Genomic DNA, 21,845 nt, shown 5'->3' with positions numbered 1-21,845 from the left:
CTGTCCTCCTTCCCAAGTGTGCTCAGGCATAGTGCATGATGTCTTGAGGGGACTGAGCTCTTTCTCTGGGATCAAGGCAGATGGGGATGAAGTCAGCTACTGCAGGGGGAGAGAGGGATATCTTTCCACTGGAAACATGCCTTGGTGTTTGCTGAGGTTTGCTGAGGTACTGCAGGCTACAGGGAGGGCTTAGAGGCAAACAAGGGAAGGAGTCCTGTAAGGGACTGAGGACACAGGAGGGATAGGGCTGCAGTTAGGAACTGAGACTGGTATGAGGTGCCTGTGGATTTCTGTGAGTTAGATGAGAGAATAGAGTCCAAGGACAACCCATGTCACATAGAAAGGGCAGAGCCGTGCCTCCAGAAAGCAGAGGCTCCTGACTCCACAGATGCCTCCTGTGATGCTCCAGGCCCTCCCCTCAGCTAAGGCTGGTCTCTGGCATTGAAGTCCAGCAGGATGTTGATCCTGGCCATGTTAAGTGGGACAGGCAGATCTCAGGCTGATCTGCCCTGGGTAGGCAGGCAGGCCTAGCTCTTGCTGTTTCCTCAAGATGATCCAGATTTGCTCCTGGCATCTCTTTGGTATATGGGCATCTGGGGATCCCTCAGGTGCCACAGGATGCCAGAAGACCTGCTTTCTGAATGAAACTGCACATCCAGGAACATTTATCAAGGGTTTGTTGGGAGGGAAAGGCAGACTGAACCTTGTACACAGAGAAGGCAAGACCAAGGATGCTTTCCCTCCACTGGGTCTGGCAGGTATTCCAGGACAGCAGAGTAGACACATGCTACAGCCTCTCTGGTACCTGATAGCCCTACCAGGGTTGTGACTCAGAGTGAGGCTCTAAGCTACATGTACCTCAGCACAGTGGGTAGCCATCAGTTAACTTCCCTTCCTCTGTCCTCACATGGGAAATTAGGCAGGTAACATCCCTATTCCTTGAGCTGGCTATCAGCTCCCACTAGCAGGCTTTCCTCTAGTTGACAACAATGATACTCAGATTCTTCAGTAGTGTCTTCCCTGGGGTAGGGGTAGGGGTTTGTTGTGGGGGCAACTTGGAGCTCATAGAAGATGGCTGGTATCCTGGCTTTGCAGCAAGGCCAGGTTTCATGGGCCTGGGCCAGCAATGAAGTCATAGAGAAGATTAAGTAGATGTAGATGCCGCCCCCTCCAAATTCTCTTGTGAGGCCGGGGACAATGTAGTCAGTGCAGGACCTTGCCACCCCAGCCTAGGGGTGACACAGCTTGTTACCAGAGTTGTTAACAGGCTGGGCTCAGCCCTGAACAGGTCAGTTAAACAAATCATAGTGAAAAGTAGAAAAGGGAGATGTATCCAACGTGACTACACTGGGAAGAGAACATGGAGACCTAGTTATACCCTCAATGGTTGCCAAGTCCATCTTTGGAGTCCAAAGATGAGGTTCAGGTTTAAGTAAACATTAAGAGGTCAAAATGTGGGCCTGCCTATCACAAGTCAGAGCTGTATGGAGTCAGGCTCCCCTCTGCCTGGCATGGGAGCATTAGTCTTTCTCCTAGTATGAGATCTCAAGGGAAATTAAAGTCCTTGCAGGTACATTATCTTGACAGACTGTCCCAGTCTTCTAAGATTGGTTTTCCTCCTCAACCCTCCCATGTTCTCTGAAATGCTAGAGGTATTTGAAAGGGTCTGATGTAGTAAACTATCTTTCTCTCGTGTCCAGTGTCACCACATACTTGTGGGACACAGGATTCAGTGGTATAAGGTGGTCAGGCCTTCATGGTGCCATCAGCTGTTACCCACCACTCTTACAGCCCCCCCACCCCCTGGCTTCTTCTCTGCCACCCAAAAAGGGTGTTTTTCAGCAGAGACCTAGTCCAGGCTAAAAAACTGAATCCTAAGCATGTCTTGGCTGCCTACTTCTCTGTTCCATGGGGCTTCAGCCCCAGCAGGGAAGAGCACTGTCTACCAGGCCAAGTCATCACTAGTTAATCCCTTTGCTTATCTTCCCTGCAGACAACAAAGAAGAAGAGCAGGGCTCCTTCAGATGGCTTCTGGCCATGCTGCAGCATTGGAGGGGAACTACTAATCCAAACTGGGCAAGCCCATTACTATTCCAAGCTGCCAGGCCTATGGGTCATCAGCACCTCACCCAACTGGTTTACTATGAAAGTCCAGAGAGGTGGCAAGATTGAGAAATGAGGAAGAAAACACAAGAATGAAGAGGAGGCTTCCTGACTGGACTAAAAACATGGCTGCATCTTGAGAGCACTTAACCTACCCATTAGACCCCCAGGGAAGGGAAGGTTTTTTTTTTTTTTTTTTTAAATATCTACAGGGACAAGACAATGCTTTCCAAAAGAGGCTCTAAGAACACTGAGGCTTGGGATTACTTAAGATCCTGGTTTTTCACCAGGTGGTGCACACCTTTAATCCTAGCACTCAGGAGGCAGAGGCAGGTGGATCTCTGAGTTTGAGGCCAGCCTGGTCTACTGAGGGAATTCCAGGGCTACACAGAGAAACCTATCTTGGGAAGAAAGAAAAAAACAATCCTGCATATTCTGGGGTTGGAACTTGATATAATCAAACTTTAGGGAAACAGTAACCCAGTCCACAGAGCCTGGAAGTGGGATTAAGGAGCTAGAAGTGAAAGAATCACACATAGCCCTTCTTTCTCTTCTTCTGCAAGCTCTGTCTTGAGCCTTTCAAGTATACATATAGATGACAACAGAACCAGCAGAGCAATCAAAGGCTCTCAGATCTCACCAAGGACCAAATCCTGCAACTGCCCAGCTCCCTATGAAATGGACACTAAGGAGCAGAGAACTAATCATTCTTACATCTTTTGGCAAAAGAGGGAGAAGGGCACTAAACTTGAGGTTGTGGTTAGGATTTTCAGCCATGGCCTCTGAAAATGGGTCATGTTCAATGTCCCTAGTGCAATAAACAGATTTTTTTCTCTTTTTTTTCCCCCTACCCTTCTCCCCCTCACCTGGACCCTGCTCGGTCCTGCCCAAAGGTTTTAGTTACTTATTATATGTGAGTACACTGTAGCTGTCTTCAGACACCCCATAAGAGGGCACCAGATCTCATTACAGATGGTTGTGAGCTACCATGTGGTTGCTGGGATTTGAACTCAGGACCTCCAGAAGAGCAGTCAGTGTTTTTAACTGCTGAGCTATCTCTCCAGCCCAAAACAGAGATGTTTAGTGTGCTGTGTGTGCTTTTTAAAACTAGTGACAGGAAACTAGCCTCTCAATTTTTTTATTCTGTGTTATACAACAGGAACAATTTCTAAAGAAGTCACCATAGTACACCTTGTCATTATTGTGAAACAGATTCAATATCTACAGTAAGGAGGAAACAAATATATGCATGATGTATGACTACATCAAAAACCCTCTTAGCTCTTAAGGGTTTATGTACATCTGATATTTGATAGTTTCTCTTTTTACATTTAACATTCTTTGAGAAAAGCCTATTTAAAAAATGATAACTTGGGGGCTTGTGAGATGGCTTAGTTAAGAGCACTGGCTGCTCTTCCAGAGGTCCTGAGTTCAATTCTCAGCAACCACATGGTGGCTCACAACCATCTTTAGGTAGATCTGATGCCCTTTTCAGACAGGCTGATGTATAATGCATCAGAGCACTCATACATTAAATAAATGAAAATTCAGAAAACTGCGATATTTCTGTGAAAACAACAACAACAAAAAAAACAAAAAAAACCCCGATAACTGGTAATACCAAAAACCTAATATGGAAGGCTAGATTAAAGCTCAAACACATAGCCATTAACCAGGCACTACAGAAGCTTAAGTCCCGCGGGTGAGCTGAAGCGCGCAGGCGCAGTGGCGCGGGGGCGTGACCACGTGGTGGCTTTTCCTGCGTGCGCATGCTCCTTCAGTGAAGCTGCGGTTCAAATTCAGCCGGGAGCAGACTTGTTTGCCGGCCTCAGCGAGACCGTTTTGTGGTTGAGACGGAGTTTGGTGCTGCGTGAGGGAAGCGCTGAGCCTGAAGGCAGAGAGGTGAGAAGGGTAGACTCGAGTGGAGGTGCAAACCGTGGAGGCTGCCAGGGGGCGGTGTTAGCCGAGCGCGGCCCACGACCGGGATGGTGGAGGCGGCCCTGTTATGGTAGCGCCTTCGTTGAATGTGTGTTAACAGGTTGGGTTCTAAAATTTAGGGAGGCTGAGGGATTATTGTTTATAATGAACGTCAGGTGAAGACACAGGTTGACTGATAATTAACTTGAGATCCAATTTGGCAGTCTGCCTCAGGGCCCATACTGTTACGATCTCGGTTGCACTGCCCTTTTTTTTTTTTTTAAGGTTCAGAAAGTTCGAGAAGTCTACCACATTTGTGATGGAAGTGGCATAAAAGTAGAATTAAATAATAAATACATGATCCTTGTATCTAGGAACCTGTCCTGAAATCCAGGCTAGCTTGTAGTTCTCACGTACACGGTTTCCCGGTCTGCCCGCAGTCCGGGTTCCTGGTTTTCCCTGACACGGACCTTCTTCACCTCCGTGTGCATCACTCCAGGAACTTTCCTGTTTAGTCTTATTAGTTCTCTATTGTATCTAGGTGAGTTTGAACAAGCAGACTCTATTCACCTGGGTTAAATGCGTGCTTTTTCTTCTTTAAGTAACTAATGTTACTCCTTAACACCCTTTCAGTTGTAGATTACTCTGAGCTGCTGCTAGGCAAGGGTTCCACCAGTGAGCAGTGCCTCCAGCCAGCAGTTATTTAATTTCTGTAACATCAGCATCCAGAAGCATGTTCTGTCATGATGTCGGTGATAGGTTAAGTGAAATTAAGGGGGTGGTGGTGGTAGCTCTGAAGAGTGCTTTACACATGTCAGATGCTCAGAATCTGTGGTTACCTTTAAAAAATTACTTCTAATTTACTGTCTTATGTGTACGGGTATTTTGCCTGCCTGTATGTCTGTATCCTCTAGAACTGAAGTTAGACACAGTTGTGAGCTGCCATGTGGGTGCTAGGAGTTCAACCTGGGTCCTCTGGAAGAGCAGCAAGTGCCCTTAACTGCTCAGCCATCTCTCCAGCTCCTGTTGGCTACTTTTCTTTCCCTTCTCTTCATGTTTTAGTGGTTTTCCAGTTGCATAGCTCTTTTTTTTTTTTTTTTAATTTAATTTTCTAACTTTTTGGGTTTTTTTTTTTTTTTTTTTTTTTTCCTTCCGAGACAGGGATTCTCTTTGTAGCCCTGGCTGTTCTGGAACTCACTCTGTAGACCAAGCTGGCCTCGAACTCAGAAATCTGCCTGCCCCTGCCTCCCAAGTGCTGGGATTAAAAGCATTTGCCAAGGTTGCCTGGCCAGCATAGCTCTTTTTATTACTGCATTTTCTTAGTTTGTTGTGTGGCTTTTTGTTTTTGTTGTTTTGTTTTGTTTTGTTCAGTAATGTCTCCACCTGGGTAGTCGTTTTTTCTTCCCCTAATAACTGGAGGAACATATTGGCATCTACCTTTTCTCATAAATGGATTGACACTATCACTGTCTTTTAGGATAGTGTAGTTAAAAAAAAAAACGATTTCAGTTTATTGATAATAAAGTGGGTCTTAGGGTTATAACTATTTGGACTTAGAACAGATGGGCCTGTCCAGTTACATCTCAAGAAAAGAGGTGTGGATGAGTGTTTCCTCCAGATGTCAAGGAGGTGGTAGAAGAAAAGAGTTTCAGAAGAGGAAACAGGAATGAAAACGCATAGAGCTGAGAGCCCTTGGCCTGGCAGGGGAAGGGGAATGCTGTGCACAGCCTTAGTATTGGTAAGCCAGTCCAGTCAGAGCTTAGTGTCTGTGAAAAGCATTCTTACAGTCTGGAACCAAACAGCTGTTTTTTAGGGGAGTTAGGGTTCCTGGGATCATATCATGGGAGGCTCCCATTTCCTAGTTAGCTTTCTACCATTGAGTCCCAGAAAGAAAGCTCTTGTGTTTCAAGGCCAGAAACAATAAACAACCAGTAGATGGCGCTGCTTATGTGGAAATAGAGGTTAGGATGAAGAAAAGCAGATGTGAGTTGTCTGATGCAGGAGGCTATGGATGTGAATTAGTGCCTTCTGAACAAGTCTTGTTGGTCATTCTGTGCCATTTCCCATAGGTTATAGGCCTTCATCGCAGGAGCAGGTGAGGCAGCTTGGGCATGGGAATGTCCCATTACAGAGGTTTTAGAGAAGATTGCTGGAGAAGGACTCCCAAGGGGCAGCTGTGATCCAAACAGCATTCACCTTGGCAAGGAAAGCCAGCCCTCTGCCTTTGTGGCGGTATTATTGGAAGGGTATCCAGCAGCAGCACAGGAGGTTCATCTTAAGGCCTTTCTGGGCTGGATTCTACAATAACAGCATCTGACCAGCATCACTTTATGGATTGTATGGTTTTGGTATATGTGCGAATAGATAGAATGTGGTCTCTGCTTGCCAGAAAATGTACAACCCAAAGGGAAATTGTGTGACTAGTGAGAAAACTGCTTTGGATTAAGTAGACTTAAAGCCACTTCATGGCTCATGAGAATAGTAGTAGATTTCTTTCTTTCATTCTTTCTTTCACTCTTTATTCCTCTAGGGCAATGGCTGCTGAAAGCCAGGAGATCGGTGGCATCCATTTTCCTTTTCCCTTCCCGCCTTATTCTATCCAGGAGGACTTCATGGCAGAGCTCTACAAGGTTTTGGAGGCTGGCAAGATTGGGATATTTGAGAGTCCAACTGGCACGGTGAGTGTGAGGGATGAGGGAGTGTCACTCAGACAACTTGGAGGCAGCCTTTCTCACCATGACAGTTCACCTGTGTAGACATTGCCTTTCTGGAGAAGAAGCTGGGCACAGTATCATCAGTTTCTCTTTCTGCCTAGTGGTCTCTTCCTCTATCCAACTGCTAAACATAGCACCATGGTCTGAGAACAGGCTAAAGGCAGCTGAGACTTTAAACTTGCAGTGTCAACTACCACAGCAATATTTTTGAGATTTCCCTGGCACACTGCTGCTTTGATGTTGAGGAACATCAAAAAAGCTTTGGCATATTGTTTTAGGGTATAGGATCTAGGAGACTGAGTGCTGTTGGGAGCCAACCGTGGGACCCTGTTTTCCTTCCTGACCCAGATTGAGTGAGAGATACATTTGAGGTGGGCTGTTGGAACTGAATAGGGCTGTGGCTACAGGTTCCCAGCTTCTATCTAGAACTTTGGTGTATTACCATGCATAGTGAATACTGTGTGAACTATGTATGTTGATGTGAAGATTCTCAAACTCCAGGCTTTAACGTCCTAGATAACGGGGACCCCGTGTTTGTTCGTGAACTATATGTTTGGCATCTAGTGTAGCTTAGCAAGTTTGGCCCACAGGAGGCTTTTTGTGTAAATATTTTCTGAACAAGCAAAAGGCAGTGCATGACCCTTATCCGCATCTCCAGAATTGATGGTCCTGGGACAGAAAGTGTGTTGTTCCCTGAGGTGCTCTGGTGTCCTTTTTACCCCTTTATACCAGCAGTTCTCAGTCTGTGGGGCTTGGCCCCTTTGGTAGTGGAATGACTTTTCACAGGGGTTGCATATCAGAAATGTGCATTATGATTCATAACAGTAGCAAAATTATAGTCATGACGTAGCAATGAAAATAATCTTATGGTTGGGGGTTACTGCAACTTGAGGAACTGTATTAAAGGTCACAGTGTTAGGAAGGCTGAGAAGCACTGGTCTGGTCTGTACAGTGAGTGGGAATGTTTTGTGACTGCCTTATGAAGACTGTTCCATGACTTTCGGTGAACATTTGGATGTGCAGCTTTTTCATAAGTTCCAACTGACTAAATACCATTAGCATTGATATTTTTGCTATTTCTATTTTACATTACTTGACATCAGATAGGGCCTCAAGCACATCAGTGGAGCTCTTTCCCACTCACCTTACAACCTTCTCAGTCTGTACTTTTGTGATCTTGTTACAGTATCTCAGTTACCCTTTGGTGTCTGTGTTAGAGGCACACAGTTAATTTTGGAAGATAACTTTGTGCATACTCTTAGGAACGTCTGCTTCTTTTTTTTAGTGGAGATTGTGTAGCGGCTTTGTAAACAGATGTCTGTCCCTGGGCCCTTGTTGCATGCTGATGTTTTGCTTGTTCTAACAACAGCTAGTGTTAGTGTTACATACATATATGTATGTATATATGTACCCACATACACATACCCCCCATATCCACAATCAGCACAGCACAGGACCATCATCTCTAGGTTTTGGAAGAGTGCAGCTTGGGTTTCTTTGCCATTCCATGTAATATTTGCCAGTTGAAACAGTATAATGGAGTGTTGGATGTGTCATCTGTGTGTTCAAAGTATTAATGAAAGCTGATAGGTTCTATGGCTCAGGATAATGAAAATTCTGTCATTACTCAGCAGTTGCAAGTACCCAGTTTTTGACTTTACAGCCAGGTAGTGGGATCCTGCTATCTATGTATTAACTAAGGTAATGAATGTTGTATGGAGTCTGTGAGTGAGGATTATTCTTATCTGACCCATTTTTGCATATACATGGAATAGGCTTTGAGAGTTAGTTCAGAGTTCCAGAGCTTATAAGATGAGCCACTGTCTAATCCTGGATTGAAGGTGAGGAATTGTATTACTTATGGTACCTCCCAGGGCAGGTGGGTTCAGAACCCTGCTCTGGAGACTCTCAGCCACCCCTAAAATAAGCAGAATCAGAAGGTTAAGTAGGCAGAAGGTATTATGATTTGCATATGCTTGGCCCAGGGAGTGGCACTATTTGGAGGTGTGGCCATGTTGGAGTAGGTGTGTCACTGTTGGATTGAGCTTTAAGACCCTCATCCTAGCTGCCTGGAACTCAGTCTTCCACTAACAGCCTTCAGATGAAGTCGTAGAACTCTGAGCTCCTCCTGCACTATGTCTGTCTGGATGCTGCCACGCTCCCACCTTGATGATAATAAACTGGACCTCTGAACCTGTAAACTAGCCCCAATTAAATGTTGTCCTTGTAAGAGTTGCCTTGGTCATGGTGTCTCTTCACGACAGTAAAACCCTAACTAAGTCAAAAGGTTAGCTCTGAAGATTCACCTGAACCCCAGGGGCAACAGCCTGAGGGGCATTTCACAATTTCCTCTATAGTCCCTCTCCTAGTCTTTATAATATAGAGTACTGTAGATTGTGTACACAGCAGAAATCCAGCACTTAGAGTTCTGGAGGTTCATGTCTGGAGTCAACATACTAATAGGTTTGGTTCTTCCTGAAGGCTATATGAGAATGATGTCCAGGCCCACTCCTTATCTGGTAGATGGCATCTTTCTTCCTTCATTTCTTTATGGTGCCCTTGTTCCCTGTATGTCTGCATCTGAACCACCCCTTTTTATAAGGTTTCCAGCCCTTGTAAGAGTGAGGACCCACCTAAGGGCCTCATGCTAACTGAGACACTAGGGTTAAGGAGCACAGCATAGGGATGCATGTCAGCCTGTGAAAAGTACCATGGAAAGGTGTGACCTGAGGCAGGAATAGTGCTTTGGAGAATAAACATTTTCAACAATAGCAACTCATGTGACTTATTATGTGTGTTTGGGCTTTTGTTGCTATAAAGCTTAGAGTTAGATGTGGCCTTCGCAAGAATTTGAGATTTCATGCTTTGTATTTCTTTGTTGTTAATGTATTTGTTTTCCTACCATTGTTTAGATATATTAACTTGTAGTATTTGTAAGTTGCAAACACTTAAATTCTTTTGGACCATGGAGCTGTGTGGCTTGAGACATTACTGCTTGGGACCAAGCTTTCCACCTTCCTTTCCTTGTTTCTGGTGACTACTAATTCCTTTCCATTCTAGATGGTCTTAGAGCATCCTCATGTTTAGAACTAGGGTTTCTTTGATGTCCTTATTAAATGGGGAAAGTCGTCTGGGAAGCTTTGCTTCTGGCCTGGTTTGAGGTAATTTTTCTTCCTGTAGGGAAAGTCTTTAAGTCTGATTTGTGGGGCCCTCTCCTGGCTCCGTGACTTTGAACAGAAGAAGTTGCAATCGGAGGCTCGTCTCCTCGCACCTGGATCTAGCTCCACAAGTAGTGGGAAGAACTCACTCATGTCTTCCTCATCTTGCCAAGAACCTTCTGACACCCCAAGGCCTTCTGGAGAACCTGACTGGGTCACTGAATTTGTGCAGAAGAAAGAAGAAAGGGACCTGGTGGAGAGGCTGAGGGTGAGATCTTAAGGGACCGAGAAGGGGAGGGATCAAGAAACACACTTCACTGATTATTTTCAGTTTTTTACAAGATTTAGGATTTTTTTTTTTTTTTTTTTTTTGTGGTGGTGCCTCTCAACCCTTGGGTGAACTTGTGAGGAGATTGCTATTTCTTTGACACAAGCCTTTTCCATTTTTCATTCACCTGGGAAAGGACAAAGTTGAAGAATGGCTTTTGTTGTATGCCTTAGAGAAAGAGAGGATGTAGCCCCGTTGCACTGAGCAGTGGGACCAGATTGGCAGAGAGAATGGTAGGTGTAGCACCATGTGAGGGGCTCCCTCACATTTGTGAGGGAGATTTGTTACTGAGAAATCCCTCAGATTTGTTACTGAGAAAGGCCTGGGGTGGCACTTCTGAAGGAGTCTCTTTCTGCTGTCCCTGTTCTTTAGGAGGAGCAGATGAAGAGGAGGAAGCGAGAGGAGCGGCTGCAGGAGGTCTACCAGGATGGAAGGCTCAGGTTTGCAGCCAAGCGCATGGTGAGCATCTGGAAAGTTGTGGCGTGTGGGCAGCTGGACCCTGCCTGGGATTGATGTGACAGACCAGAGTGTCAGACTCCACTCTTGCTCCCACCGTCTCCTCAGTGGTTGGGGCTTTCAAATGGTGGAGGATTTGAGTCAGGTAGTGAGGCTCATCCTGTGAGGAGAATGTGGGTACTCTGTCCTTGGTGGCAGCAGTGCTGGGGCCAGCTGTGTCACCGAGTCAGCTGGGAGCTCCAGTGCGAGACTTCTCTTTGTATCTTTGTTCCTACCCAGAAACAGGAGGAAGAAGAGACTGAGACTCTCCTGCGCCTTAGCAGGGAGATGCTAGCTGCAGGAACAGGACCAGAGCAGCTAGAGCAGCTGGAGTGTGGGGAGGAGCATCTGGTTCTGGCAGAATATGAGAGTGATGAGGAGAGAAGAGGCAGCAGGTAAGACCTCAGCTACCTGTCAGTCTGCAGCCTGAGACGCCGGAGCACTCATGAGAGGGCCTGATAGCCACCTGATAGCTCATTTGCTCACTTGGGCTTGTATTTACACGGTCATAAATGCTGGTGACAACCACAGTTGACCCTTTACTCTGTGACAGTACCATATATGGTTGAGTTAGTTTTCCCCACTGTAGTTCTTTGGTGGAATCCTGGAGGCTATGGATTGGCCATTGCTGTGGGCTCATGAATGGAGGAGAGAGCTGGGCCTGGATGTAGTCCACCTGGTTCTAGATTCCATATTCTCCACCAGTAACGTAAACATGTGTGGAATGCATGATACTAACTGTCAGAGTCCCAGACTCACAGTTTGACATTGTTTTAAGGTTTCTGGTCCAGATGAGCAGAAAGCTCTTATTTTATGAGCTTCACTTGTGAGTGACCCAGGACACCCTGAGAGGAAGGACTTGATCATTGCTGCACCACACAGCTCCTTGGGAGGCTCTCTTTTCTCAGTCCTACCTTAATTCTAGTGGGGGAAGTCTGGTGGCTCAGGTGCTGCAATCTGGAGTTTGATGATGGATAGGCACAGTGACTGTAGATATCAGTATCAGGGTGAGACACAGGACTTGGCATAGACTTTAGGGGAATAGAACAGACTTCTTCCCAGCTGGGGACCTGTGCAGGATCAATCTGTGAGAACTCTGATTAAATCAGCCAGTTGAGGTGGGCTGGGTATAGCCCTGTCCATGAAGAGCATACATTTCTAGACTGAGTAAGCAAGCATAGAGTGTCAGTTTGAAACCAGTGTGTTTGCTTTGAGAAAAATGGAGTAGTACAGTAGTAGTATGTGAAATCACACAGAGGTGAGGCCTGCTGAGGCATGAGGGCTCTGATTAGGGAGCCATAAACTCACTGGGAATTATAAAAGTGGGGAGAGTATGTGCTTGTGGGGAGACCCAAATATCAGAACAAAGAGAGGAAGAGACAGAAGACCTAAGGTTGAAGCAGTTACACGTCTCTGTAGGCCGAGTAAATACTGGATGGATGTCATAGTATAGCATGATTCTGGGGGAGGGATTAATTAAGCCAGAGGGTGGTATGTTCCATTTTCAGTCCTAGTTCCATTGAAGGTCCTTCAAGCATTAAGGTTTGTGGCTATTTGCGATTCTCCCTGGTCTTGGGGATCATCAGCCAATATCTGCCCACAAGGGTAATGGCCCATGAGGGCAGTGGGAGCAGAGATGACAGGTGGGGATGGGGAGTGGGGGTTGGAAGCCCTTTGAGTACATAGGGGGAAGAAGACACCCTGGGATAGCTGGAGGGAGGCAGATCAACTTTTCTAGGGGGTGATTCAAGGCTTATATAATTTGTGAGTTGGGGGTTAGGCGGTAGAAACATCCAGGATGGGCAGAGATTTTTGGCTGAAGGCTTAGGATCCCAGAATGCAGAATCAGGCAGGCGCTTTGTAGTCTATGTCCCTCCCACACACCTGTTTCACTGAGTGCAGCTCCCTTTGCCAGATATCAGTGGGCAGCCACTTTGGCTTCCTAAACCCATCAAGCCTTCCCTTCTCTGTTTGCAGATGTTAAAAAACACCCCTCTCCCCTGCTGTGGTCAATGTCTTCACTCCTTTAAAGCCCATGTCAGTTGTCTCCAAGGCCTTGTGTGTCAGCCCTTCATGTTGTCTCCCTTGGCCTTTTTAGACTGGGGTCTCATTGTGGTGCAGATTGGCCTTTGAACTCACTGTGTACCACAGTGCTGGTTGGCTTTGAACTCAGGCTGACCCTTCTGCCCCGTGTACCTACAGAGCTACAGAGTACCACTGTGTGCCATTCTAACCAGCCCCTGTGTTTTGAGCTGAGCTTGGATAGAGGCTTTTCAGGGAAGAACACGTCTTTATGTGCACTTTGGTTTTTACAGCCACAGTCACACGGCTCATTTGTACGCAGTGCATGGTAGTTGATCTGAGTGCACATACAAGCTCCTTTTTGTCTCATTCTGAGAATTCCAGAAATGCTGTAGGTGTGGGTCTTTGGGTGGCTGGAAGGTAGTGGCCTTTAGTTGATTATTCATAGCTGTGTGTGTGGAGGCACATCTTAGCAGTGTAGAGGATTTGTAGTTTTCATTGTATGGGTCAGTGGCTGGCAGTCATCACCTCTCTGTCACTACACAGGATAATATAAAGCACCTGAGCTGAGAATGTCCTCAGCTCTTTGCCATTTTAGTTCTGTCAGTGACAGCTAAAGTCATGAACTGAGAGTCAGAGAGTTGGGCTCAAAATGTGCACTGCTTTTCCTGTTTCTGCTACAAACTTTCTAGAAGAAAGTTTTGTGTAGGTTTCTCCCTCGGTAGCATTTGTCCTTCGTGAAAAGGCCTCTCTGCTTTTCCTCCACCACTGAAACACTTCCTGGTTCCCCCAACGGATGGTGATAAGTCACTGATGGATGGAGGCACCAAGCTAACCCTACCCTAGTGATGTCAGCCCTGCAGTTAATCTTTATAAACCCCAAGGCAATTGCAGGTCAGTAGCCTTGTCTAAGGTGGTAGCGGCATCATGAATGCTCATAACCACAGCTTCCAAAGGTGGTTTTGTGGTGTTCATTTCTTCCCTAGAGCTCTGGAGGGCAAAGACCAGGCAAAGCACTTTGGTGGCATTGCTGAGAATTAGAGCAATGAAGAACTTCCTAAGTCCTGGACAAGGATAGCTGATCCTTCAGCTCTTGTCCCTGCACAGACGTCAACCTCTCTGTGGACAGCAAATTCCATCTACAGAACTTTTGTTCTTCCCTGGGCATTGTGGCCTGTGCCTGTTATGACATAAGCTGAGTGTATGATGTAGTGAGAATCTTCAGCTTCAGATCAGTCTGGGGATGCCAGGTGGTGGTGGTGCACGCATTTAATCCTATGAAGTTAGTCCTACAGTTAATCTTTATGAATCCCAAAGCACTTGCATTTAAAAAAGGATGTGAAAGGAAAACTTTTTATTTCTTTTATTTCGTATGATACTCCCCCAGCTTAGCATGTTCAAGGAGACCTGTTTTTCTATGGAGCCCAGTGCTGTTGACCGAGTCTTCTTTCCTGGCCCTGGTGCAAAGGGTCCTTCATTCTGGAATGGGCAGATTGGAGCTCTGGAAAGATAAGAGCCATTCTGCCAGGCAGAGTGGGAAATATGCATGGAATTGTTGTAGCCAGGCTCTCGCAGGCCTCTGGGGCACAGCAGAAACAAGAGAAACCTGGTTCTTGGCTTGTACAAGTGGCAGGAGGCATAGTAGATGGGGTGTCACCATAACAAATAGGGCAAGGCACTTCTCGCCCCTGTCACCTACCAGTAGGACAAGGAAGGAGTAGCAGTGTCCCTGCTGGGATAGCGTAAGTTGAGGACAGACCAGATAGAGGCAAGAGTTAAAGGCACTGAGGTAACAGAGAAAAAGTTTGCCAGGGACCAAGCTTGGTTGGGGGTCCTGAGGAAGGGGTGTTTGAGAATCGTGAAAAGAATGACTCAAAGTCAAATTGTGGGGTACAAGCTAAAAGGCTTATTCTGTTCTGTTCACGACAGCTCTCTGAAGATCACTCAGTTAGATAGCTCGGTTCTCTCAGACCAAAGCCTAGTCTTTTATTTACATATCAGTTCAATCATCCTCTCCAGGTTTCCCTCTGATTATTTCACGAATCAGCATTTTATGACTTTATTCTCTTGATTCTTAGAAAAGGACAGCAAATACATTGTATTGAAAGTGGCAAATGAATTCAGAGATCTGCCTGCCTGTGTAAGCACAGGCAGTAAGCTAGCTGGGTGAGATCTTGCCCTGCATTCACCACTCCCAAAATCGCTTCTTCTTTAGTATCTGACAAGCCCTCTCTGTTCTTTTAGGTCCATGAAACTCTTGATACAACGAATTTTGCATTCTTATATTTTGCATAGTTGAGAAATGATATATTTTTGAATTCATGTTTTCAGAGTTTTTTCTCCACAGCCTTAAGGGTTTCAGCATTTTGCTGAGACATTAGACACACCCTCACCTTCTGGACTGGTGCTGCTCCTGATTATAATGGAGTCATCAACCTCAGTAGGGAGAACATCCCCTCCTCCCCCATAACCTTATCATATATACATTTTTTTTTTAATGGTTTTTCAAGACAGCGTTTCTCTATATAGCCCTGGCTGTCCTAGAACTCACTCTGTAGACCAGGCTGGCCTCCAAATCAGAAATCCACCTGCCTCTGCCTCCCAAGTGCTGGGATTAAAGGCGTGTACCACCACTGCCCGGCAAAACTAGGTTTGTTTCCTTAATTTTTTAAGATTTATTTTTATTTACTTTTTAAAATTTTATTTCTTTACTTTATGTATGAGTACTTGGCTGCATGTACACATGCATGCCAGAAGAGGTCATTAGATCCTTTTTTTTTAATAGATGGCTATGAGCCACCATGTAGGTGCTGGGATTGAACTCAGAACCTCTGGAAGACCAGCCAGTGCTCTTAACTACTGAGCCATCTCTCCAGCCCCGTATATTTATTGTTTGTTTGTCTGTTTGTTTGTTTTTTAATACAAACCTCAGGCCTGATAACTGTCAATGCTTGTGGAGACCCACACCCTGCTGGCTCTGTTCCAGGGGTGGGAATCATGTCATGTAGTTCTTTCCATGACTGTGCAGAAGTTCATTGTAGAACCCAGAAGAATCTATTTTATAGCAGAATGGCTCATGAGGCTATAGGGTCAGAGATCACATCTTGGCTTCGAGTGTGTGAAGTGACTTTTAAGAACTGCAGGTCTGGGACTGGAGAGATGGCTCAGTGGTTAGGATCACTCACTACTTTTCCGAAGGTCCTAAATTTATTCCGAGCAACCACATGGCTGTTTGAGCTGTCTGATGCCCTGTTCTGGAGTGCACATAGATGCACATCCAGACAAAGTGCCCAAAATATATACGTAGGTCTTTAAAAAGAAAAAAGAAAGAACTCCAGGTCTTTTCCATCTTTCCTCCATGTTTTCTAGGTTTCACAGACTTGAGCAGCAGTGAAGGCAGCTATAGAGCTTGTGTGGGGTGTCCTGAAGAGCAGCGCTTGGCAGTTTCCTGGGTCATATCTGCGTTGTATTTAGAGCTTGCCCCTCAACTCTGTTGACTTCTGAGGAAAGGGCTGCCCTCCTGCTTGTCAGTGAGAGCCCAGAACACATTTCAGAAATTTTAGGTATTTAGTTGTCCTGAGTGTACAGTGTGAAGACTCACCTCCATGTTTGTCTGTCTTCTAGGGTGGATGAAGCTGAGGATGACTTGGAGGAAGAACATGTGACCAAGGTAAGCTGCCTACTTCTTGGATGCTTCTAGAGGGAGGGCAGGGAAGACTGTAAGGCTAGGACTCTTTGTTTTAGCAGTTTCTCAGCCTCTTGGAGTTGAAGAGCTCCTAGCTTCTGAGATGTGTGCTTCCCAAATGCAGAGCATGGCTTCTTGTTGCTCTCTTGACTGTCTGGACCTCTTCTATGTCTGGAAGACAGCCATACTGGGCCAAGGACCCACAAGGTTTCCCTCTGCAGTGGGCAGTGGTGAGGGCAAGGTAGGAGCGAGCAGGTGTTGAGTCCTTATTCTTGGACTCTCATGGTGTGTTGTTTCTCTTCTTGCTTGTGTTTCACATTGATGGAGTGTAGTGAGTTACGTGTGCCATGACACCTTTCTAGGTTCAAAGTCCATTGTTTTATCTGAGATGTATCTTTTCTGTGCACAGTGGGTGTCCTTGTGCTCTGCTTTCCTGTCTTACTTTGCTGAATCTTAGAGCAGCTGAAATGTATACCTCAGGCTCCAACCTTTCCTTTCAGGACATGTGTAGAGAATAACCTTCCACCCATGCTCTTCAGAGAGTTAAGGATCATTGCCATATAATCAGCACTGTGGGAAAACCCACGTTTCTAGGGTCTCCTAGGTCTCCTAGCCTTGGACTTGAGGCTGAGTTTAAATTGTGGGAGACTTGGATCCTAGGCACTGTTAGGCCCTCATCAGGTGTAACCAGATCTAAGCTGACTTTCTGTCATCTCAGGAGTTTGCATTTGTAACCAGCCTTTTTCCTCCTGCAGGATCTCAGGCCAATATGGGTTAGTAAGACTCCCCTCTTTGCATCCCTTTACTTTCTTCTGATCAGATTTATTACTGCAGTCGGACACACTCACAGTTGGCCCAGTTTGTGCGTGAAGTACTGAAGAGCCCTTTTGGCAAGGAAACTCGGCTAGTCTCCCTTGGCTCTAGGCAGGTAAGCAAAAGGTGTTCTTGTCCAGACAGATTCCCCCGCTGTGTCTTATCTCTTGACCTAGGCATATACAGAGGTTGGTGAAGGCAAGCTGGGCATGGGAGCAGTACTCCTTTGTTGGCTGATTATTCTTTAGAAGGTGCAGGAGATGCAGACTGGGCCATGGGTCCTTTTATCCTTCAGCCAGCATCATTTCTATTTTTTTTTTTTTTTTAATCTGAAAAGACACTGTCGATGTTCACTATCAAAGATGTTCAGCTGAACTAAGAAATGCTGAGTGGGAGAAACAGGCTTTCCCAGGGACGAGCACACTATTGCCTAAGACCAGATAGATGATCAGTCCTGACAACATACTACAAGTCATAGTATATAGACTGAGCAGGCTGTAATTAGAAAGATAACATGTATGCACATATACATATATGGATACATATGCCAATGAAAAAAAGAGGCCATGAATTTGAAAGATAGCAAGGCACATTTGGAGGGAGGAGAGGGAAGGAGAAAAAGAAATGCAATTTCAACCTCAAAAATATAAAATAAAAATGTTTTACTCTAGTGATTTCTGTTTTTCTCATGCAGGTCCAGAGACTACAACAAAGGACAGTATATTTTATTCAATAAATTGCAGAGGTTTTTTCAGGAAACCCACAGAAAACTCACCTTTTTTGGTTGGGAAAGAAATAGAATAGCAGCACACAAAACACTTTCATATAAGTCAGTGTGGTGGTGCATGCTTTTAATCCCAGCACATGGGATACAGAGGCAGGCGAATCTTTTGAGTTTGAGGCTAGCCTAGTCTACAGTGAGACCCTTTCTCAAAACAACCACAAAACAACAAAAACCCAAAACCAACTAATCAAACAAAATCCTAAAAACTCATATATAATGGACTGCGAAGAAGCTTGCTTCAAAAAAAATATAAACTTGGCTGGAGAGATGGGCCGGTGGCTAAGAGCACTGGCTGCTCTGCTCTTCCAGAGGACCTCGGTTCAGTTTCTAGCATCTGCGTGGCAGCTCACAACCACCTATAACTCTAGTTCCAGGGCATCTTATGCTTTCTTCTGGCCTCCTGGAGCGTTTACTAGACATGCACATGGTGCACAGTCAGACATGCAGACAGAATACCCACACACATAGAAAAGTAATCACCACTGACTAATACAAAACAGTGGGTTAACATACTTGAAGAGAACAGGTTCAGTCTTAGAAGAGGTGATGAATTTTGTGTGGTGTAGCTTAGGCACAAAAATTTCTTTCTGGAAGGCAGTAGTGCAGTTGAGTGTTCAGATTTTATATTAATGGCCCATTCTGTAAGCAAGGGTCAAGGTGAGGCAGCTATTTAGAGTTGACTGAGGGTAAGCTTGGTGGTAGAGGTTTACCCAATGTAAATGTAAGCAGCTGCTTTCCCTCTCCTGCCTTATAGTCCCTTTGTGTGAATGAAGATGTGAAAAACCTGGGTTCTGTGCAACTTATGAATGACCGCTGTGTGGACATGCAAAGAAGTAAACATGGTATGTACAGGGACCCTGTGTAGTGAGATGTGCTGGACAGCGTGGAAGTGGCAGAAATGTGGTGGGGTCTGAACGGGGCCATGAAATGACCACTGTGCTAACCAGAAAGAGTGGCTAAGCAGGCCCTGGTTTTTGCCTCCAGCCCCTCCTTGGGCAAGAGTGTTCATTCTTCCTGAGTCAGGGTCAGTGACCTGGTTTAGACATGTTTGTGCCATCTGTTTTTGAAGAGTATAAAGTAAAAATCTCAGAGTATTCTGACAAGTCCACAGTAAGCAGCAATTATCCACCTGAGTGAACAAATGTGTTTCTCCATCGTTGTACCTCCTCCTGACCCCAGATGTAGCTGAGCCCCTTCCCGTTCTTGCTTTCCTCCATCTGTACAACCACAGAAAAGAACAGAACTGGGGAAGACAAGCCAAAGAGAAGGAGACAGAAGATCCAGACCTCTTGCCCCTTCTACAATCATGAGCAGATGGAGCTTCTCCGGGATGAGATTCTGCTGGAGGTGAAGGACATGGAGCAACTTGTGGCCCTTGGGAAGGAGGCCCGGGCCTGCCCCTATTATGGAAGCCGCTTTGCCATCCCTGCAGCCCAGGTGAGTGTGCTGGGGAAGTGGGAAGTAGTCCACGTGTTAACTGGGACTTACAAAACAAGGCTTTCCTCATCCCTCTTCTTTAGAGGAGGATGTCCCTACCTAGATTAGCATGACAACTGGTCTGCATCTCATTTTCATGGTACAAAGCTATCTTATCTAGCGCATAGAGTTTGAAGAGTCCAGGGACCCCAGAGGGCCAGTTAGCATTATTGAGTGTTTAGCCCGTAGGAATCCAAAAAGTGTGCTGTTCATCTTAAGGAACCACACTGAAAGAGTGTTGTGTAGGAGCTGAGCCCAGAACTCGAAAATAGCCAAATGGCCTTTCAGGTGGACTGCTGATATACCCACCTTCCAGCTCATGGCAGTACTTTCTTGGTTAGACCTGCCTTACCTTTGTACAGAGAGGAAAGCTGGTTTTCTTTGACAGCCCCTTGCTGTTCACTGTGGGTCATTTCATGCTATCTTGCTCCTTGAAACTCACTCAACAGGAGATCTGTGTCATCCAAGAGACTTAAATGGATTTCAAGAGAGTAGTCTTGGTAATCATATTGCCTGGTGCAGTGCTCACTCCTGGATGTCCCTGCTGTGTGTAGGTACTCACGTACAAACTGCGGGACTCTCCCTTATCTCCAGATGTCTGAGTGACTTAGTGCTGTCACCATATAGAAGACCTGAGATTGGTGTTTTCTTGACATGTGAAAGCTATTTTTACCTCATTTTCCTTTATAACAGCTCACTGAAATAGCTCTATTTATACTTGAGAACATTGGGACTCAGACAGATGATTTTCTCTTCTCTCACTGTCTTAAATGACGGAACTCACATTGGTACCTGGTTTTCATACTGTCCATATCTTTGTGTGTGTGTGTGTGTGTGTGTGTGTGTGTGTGTGTGTGTGTGTGTGTGTGTGCGCGCGCGCGCGCGCCTGCCTCTATGCAGGCTAGAGAACAACTTTGGGTGTGGCAAAGCTTGCTGGCAAGTGAGCCTGTCTGTGTATCCCTGCTGCTGCAATCTCGAGTGGTACCTCCATTCCTTGCCTTTCCCCCCATGGGTTTGTGGCTCAAACTTAGCCCTTGCATTTAGGTGATCTCCCTCACCTATTTGTTGCAAAAAAATCTTCATAGCAGCATATACCTACACATTTGATTTTATACTCACCCCTCATTGACATGGTTTGTCAGATTCGCTTAGCTGATGAAAAAACAAGGGTTACTTAAATGAGACTTTGCCAGAATCACAGAGCTGAGATAGCAGCCAGAGGCTACGGTTGCTTTCTGCTGCTTGGTGATTGTCAGTGTGTTGAAGAACTTTGGAGCCTGAGGATGCAGTTCACCTCCAGGGACTCCAGCGCCCGCCCCCCGCCCCCCCCAGGTGATCAGCTCCAATTTGAGGTCCTCATAATTGATATCCCATGGAAAACATATGAAAGAACAGTCAGAATACTGAGCTGTGACATTCTGGCTTGAATCCCCCTCCCCCATCTGCAAGGTCTGAGTAAGAAATTAAACAGTACCATTAGAACATCAGTAGCCTGGATATTTTACTGCAGGATAAGCCTTCTGCTCTGTGAAGACAGGTTTCTTTACTATACAACCGTCACTTTTCCCTACAGCTAGTGGTGCTACCCTACCCAATGTTGCTGCATGCAGCTACACGACAGGCTGCCGGAATCAGGCTGCAAGGTCAGGTGGTCATTATTGACGAGGCACACAACCTGATCGACACCATCACCAACATCCACAGCACAGAGGTCAATGGTTCCCAGGTGGGTCAGCCTCTCCTGTTTTGGGCAGAGTGACATAGGTCATTCCTTTAAATGCCTGGATCAGTAATTCTTCTGGATGTGGGGCTTGGTAGAGGGTGAACTGAACTGAAACCCTGTCTTCTCTTGTTCATTTGTAAGAGTGAGGTTCTTGGGAGCTAGCTTGAAGAGGGTGACTGCTTTTGTCTTCAGCGCTCCTTCATCCAGGGTGCTGCTCACTAGATCTCTGTTAGTAGGGTTAGTAGAGACCAGTAGTCTCAGTGTTGCTTTTTATCATTAGTGATACTGGTTTGGGGGCCTTTAATGGAGGAATGCCCAGGGCCTCTACAGGCTCCTATTTAATTTCCTCTGGTATGTGTCAAGCATTGAAAGGGGTTCTTTGTGCCTTATGCTTGTCTCTTGGGATAGGGGTTCCCTGCTTTATTTTGGGAGCTTTGGGATTCACAGAGGGCAAAGTTGTATGTCTTATGCCCACACCTGCACAAATTGAGGTGAGCCAGGATATGACCACTGGCTTCTGATGGTGAAACCTATGTGATATCAGCTACCTTGAATCTCAGTCTTGGAGTATAAGTCATCTCACAGCTCAGTTCTCCTGTGAGATTTAGGACCTTAGGCTTTGATCTC

General features: G+C 45.8%; 1 protein-coding gene across 2 annotated transcripts in view; it reads left to right on the top strand.

Annotated features, from left to right (window-relative positions):
- Positions 1-3,865: 3,865 nt before the first annotated feature.
- Positions 3,866-21,845, top strand: part of Ddx11 (DEAD/H-box helicase 11) — a 29,215-nt gene continuing 11,235 nt past the window's right edge. For both annotated transcript variants that reach the window (XM_034524987.2, XM_034524986.2), the window contains exons 1-10: positions 3,866-4,005; positions 6,551-6,698; positions 9,915-10,160; positions 10,593-10,679; positions 10,956-11,110; positions 16,362-16,407; positions 17,243-17,350; positions 18,774-18,861; positions 19,251-19,456; positions 21,069-21,221. In XM_034524987.2, the coding sequence (XP_034380878.1) occupies positions 6,555-6,698; positions 9,915-10,160; positions 10,593-10,679; positions 10,956-11,110; positions 16,362-16,407; positions 17,243-17,350; positions 18,774-18,861; positions 19,251-19,456; positions 21,069-21,221 (1,233 nt within the window). In that variant the 5' untranslated portion in view covers positions 3,866-4,005; positions 6,551-6,554. The remainder of the gene's footprint in view (positions 4,006-6,550; positions 6,699-9,914; positions 10,161-10,592; positions 10,680-10,955; positions 11,111-16,361; positions 16,408-17,242; positions 17,351-18,773; positions 18,862-19,250; positions 19,457-21,068; positions 21,222-21,845) is intronic.

Source organism: Arvicanthis niloticus, chromosome 21 (assembly GCF_011762505.2).
Source record: "Arvicanthis niloticus isolate mArvNil1 chromosome 21, mArvNil1.pat.X, whole genome shotgun sequence".
Taxonomy (NCBI): domain Eukaryota; kingdom Metazoa; phylum Chordata; class Mammalia; order Rodentia; family Muridae; genus Arvicanthis; species Arvicanthis niloticus.
The sequence above is the reverse complement of the archived record's forward strand: the minus strand, read 5'-3'. Positions and strand labels throughout refer to the sequence as shown.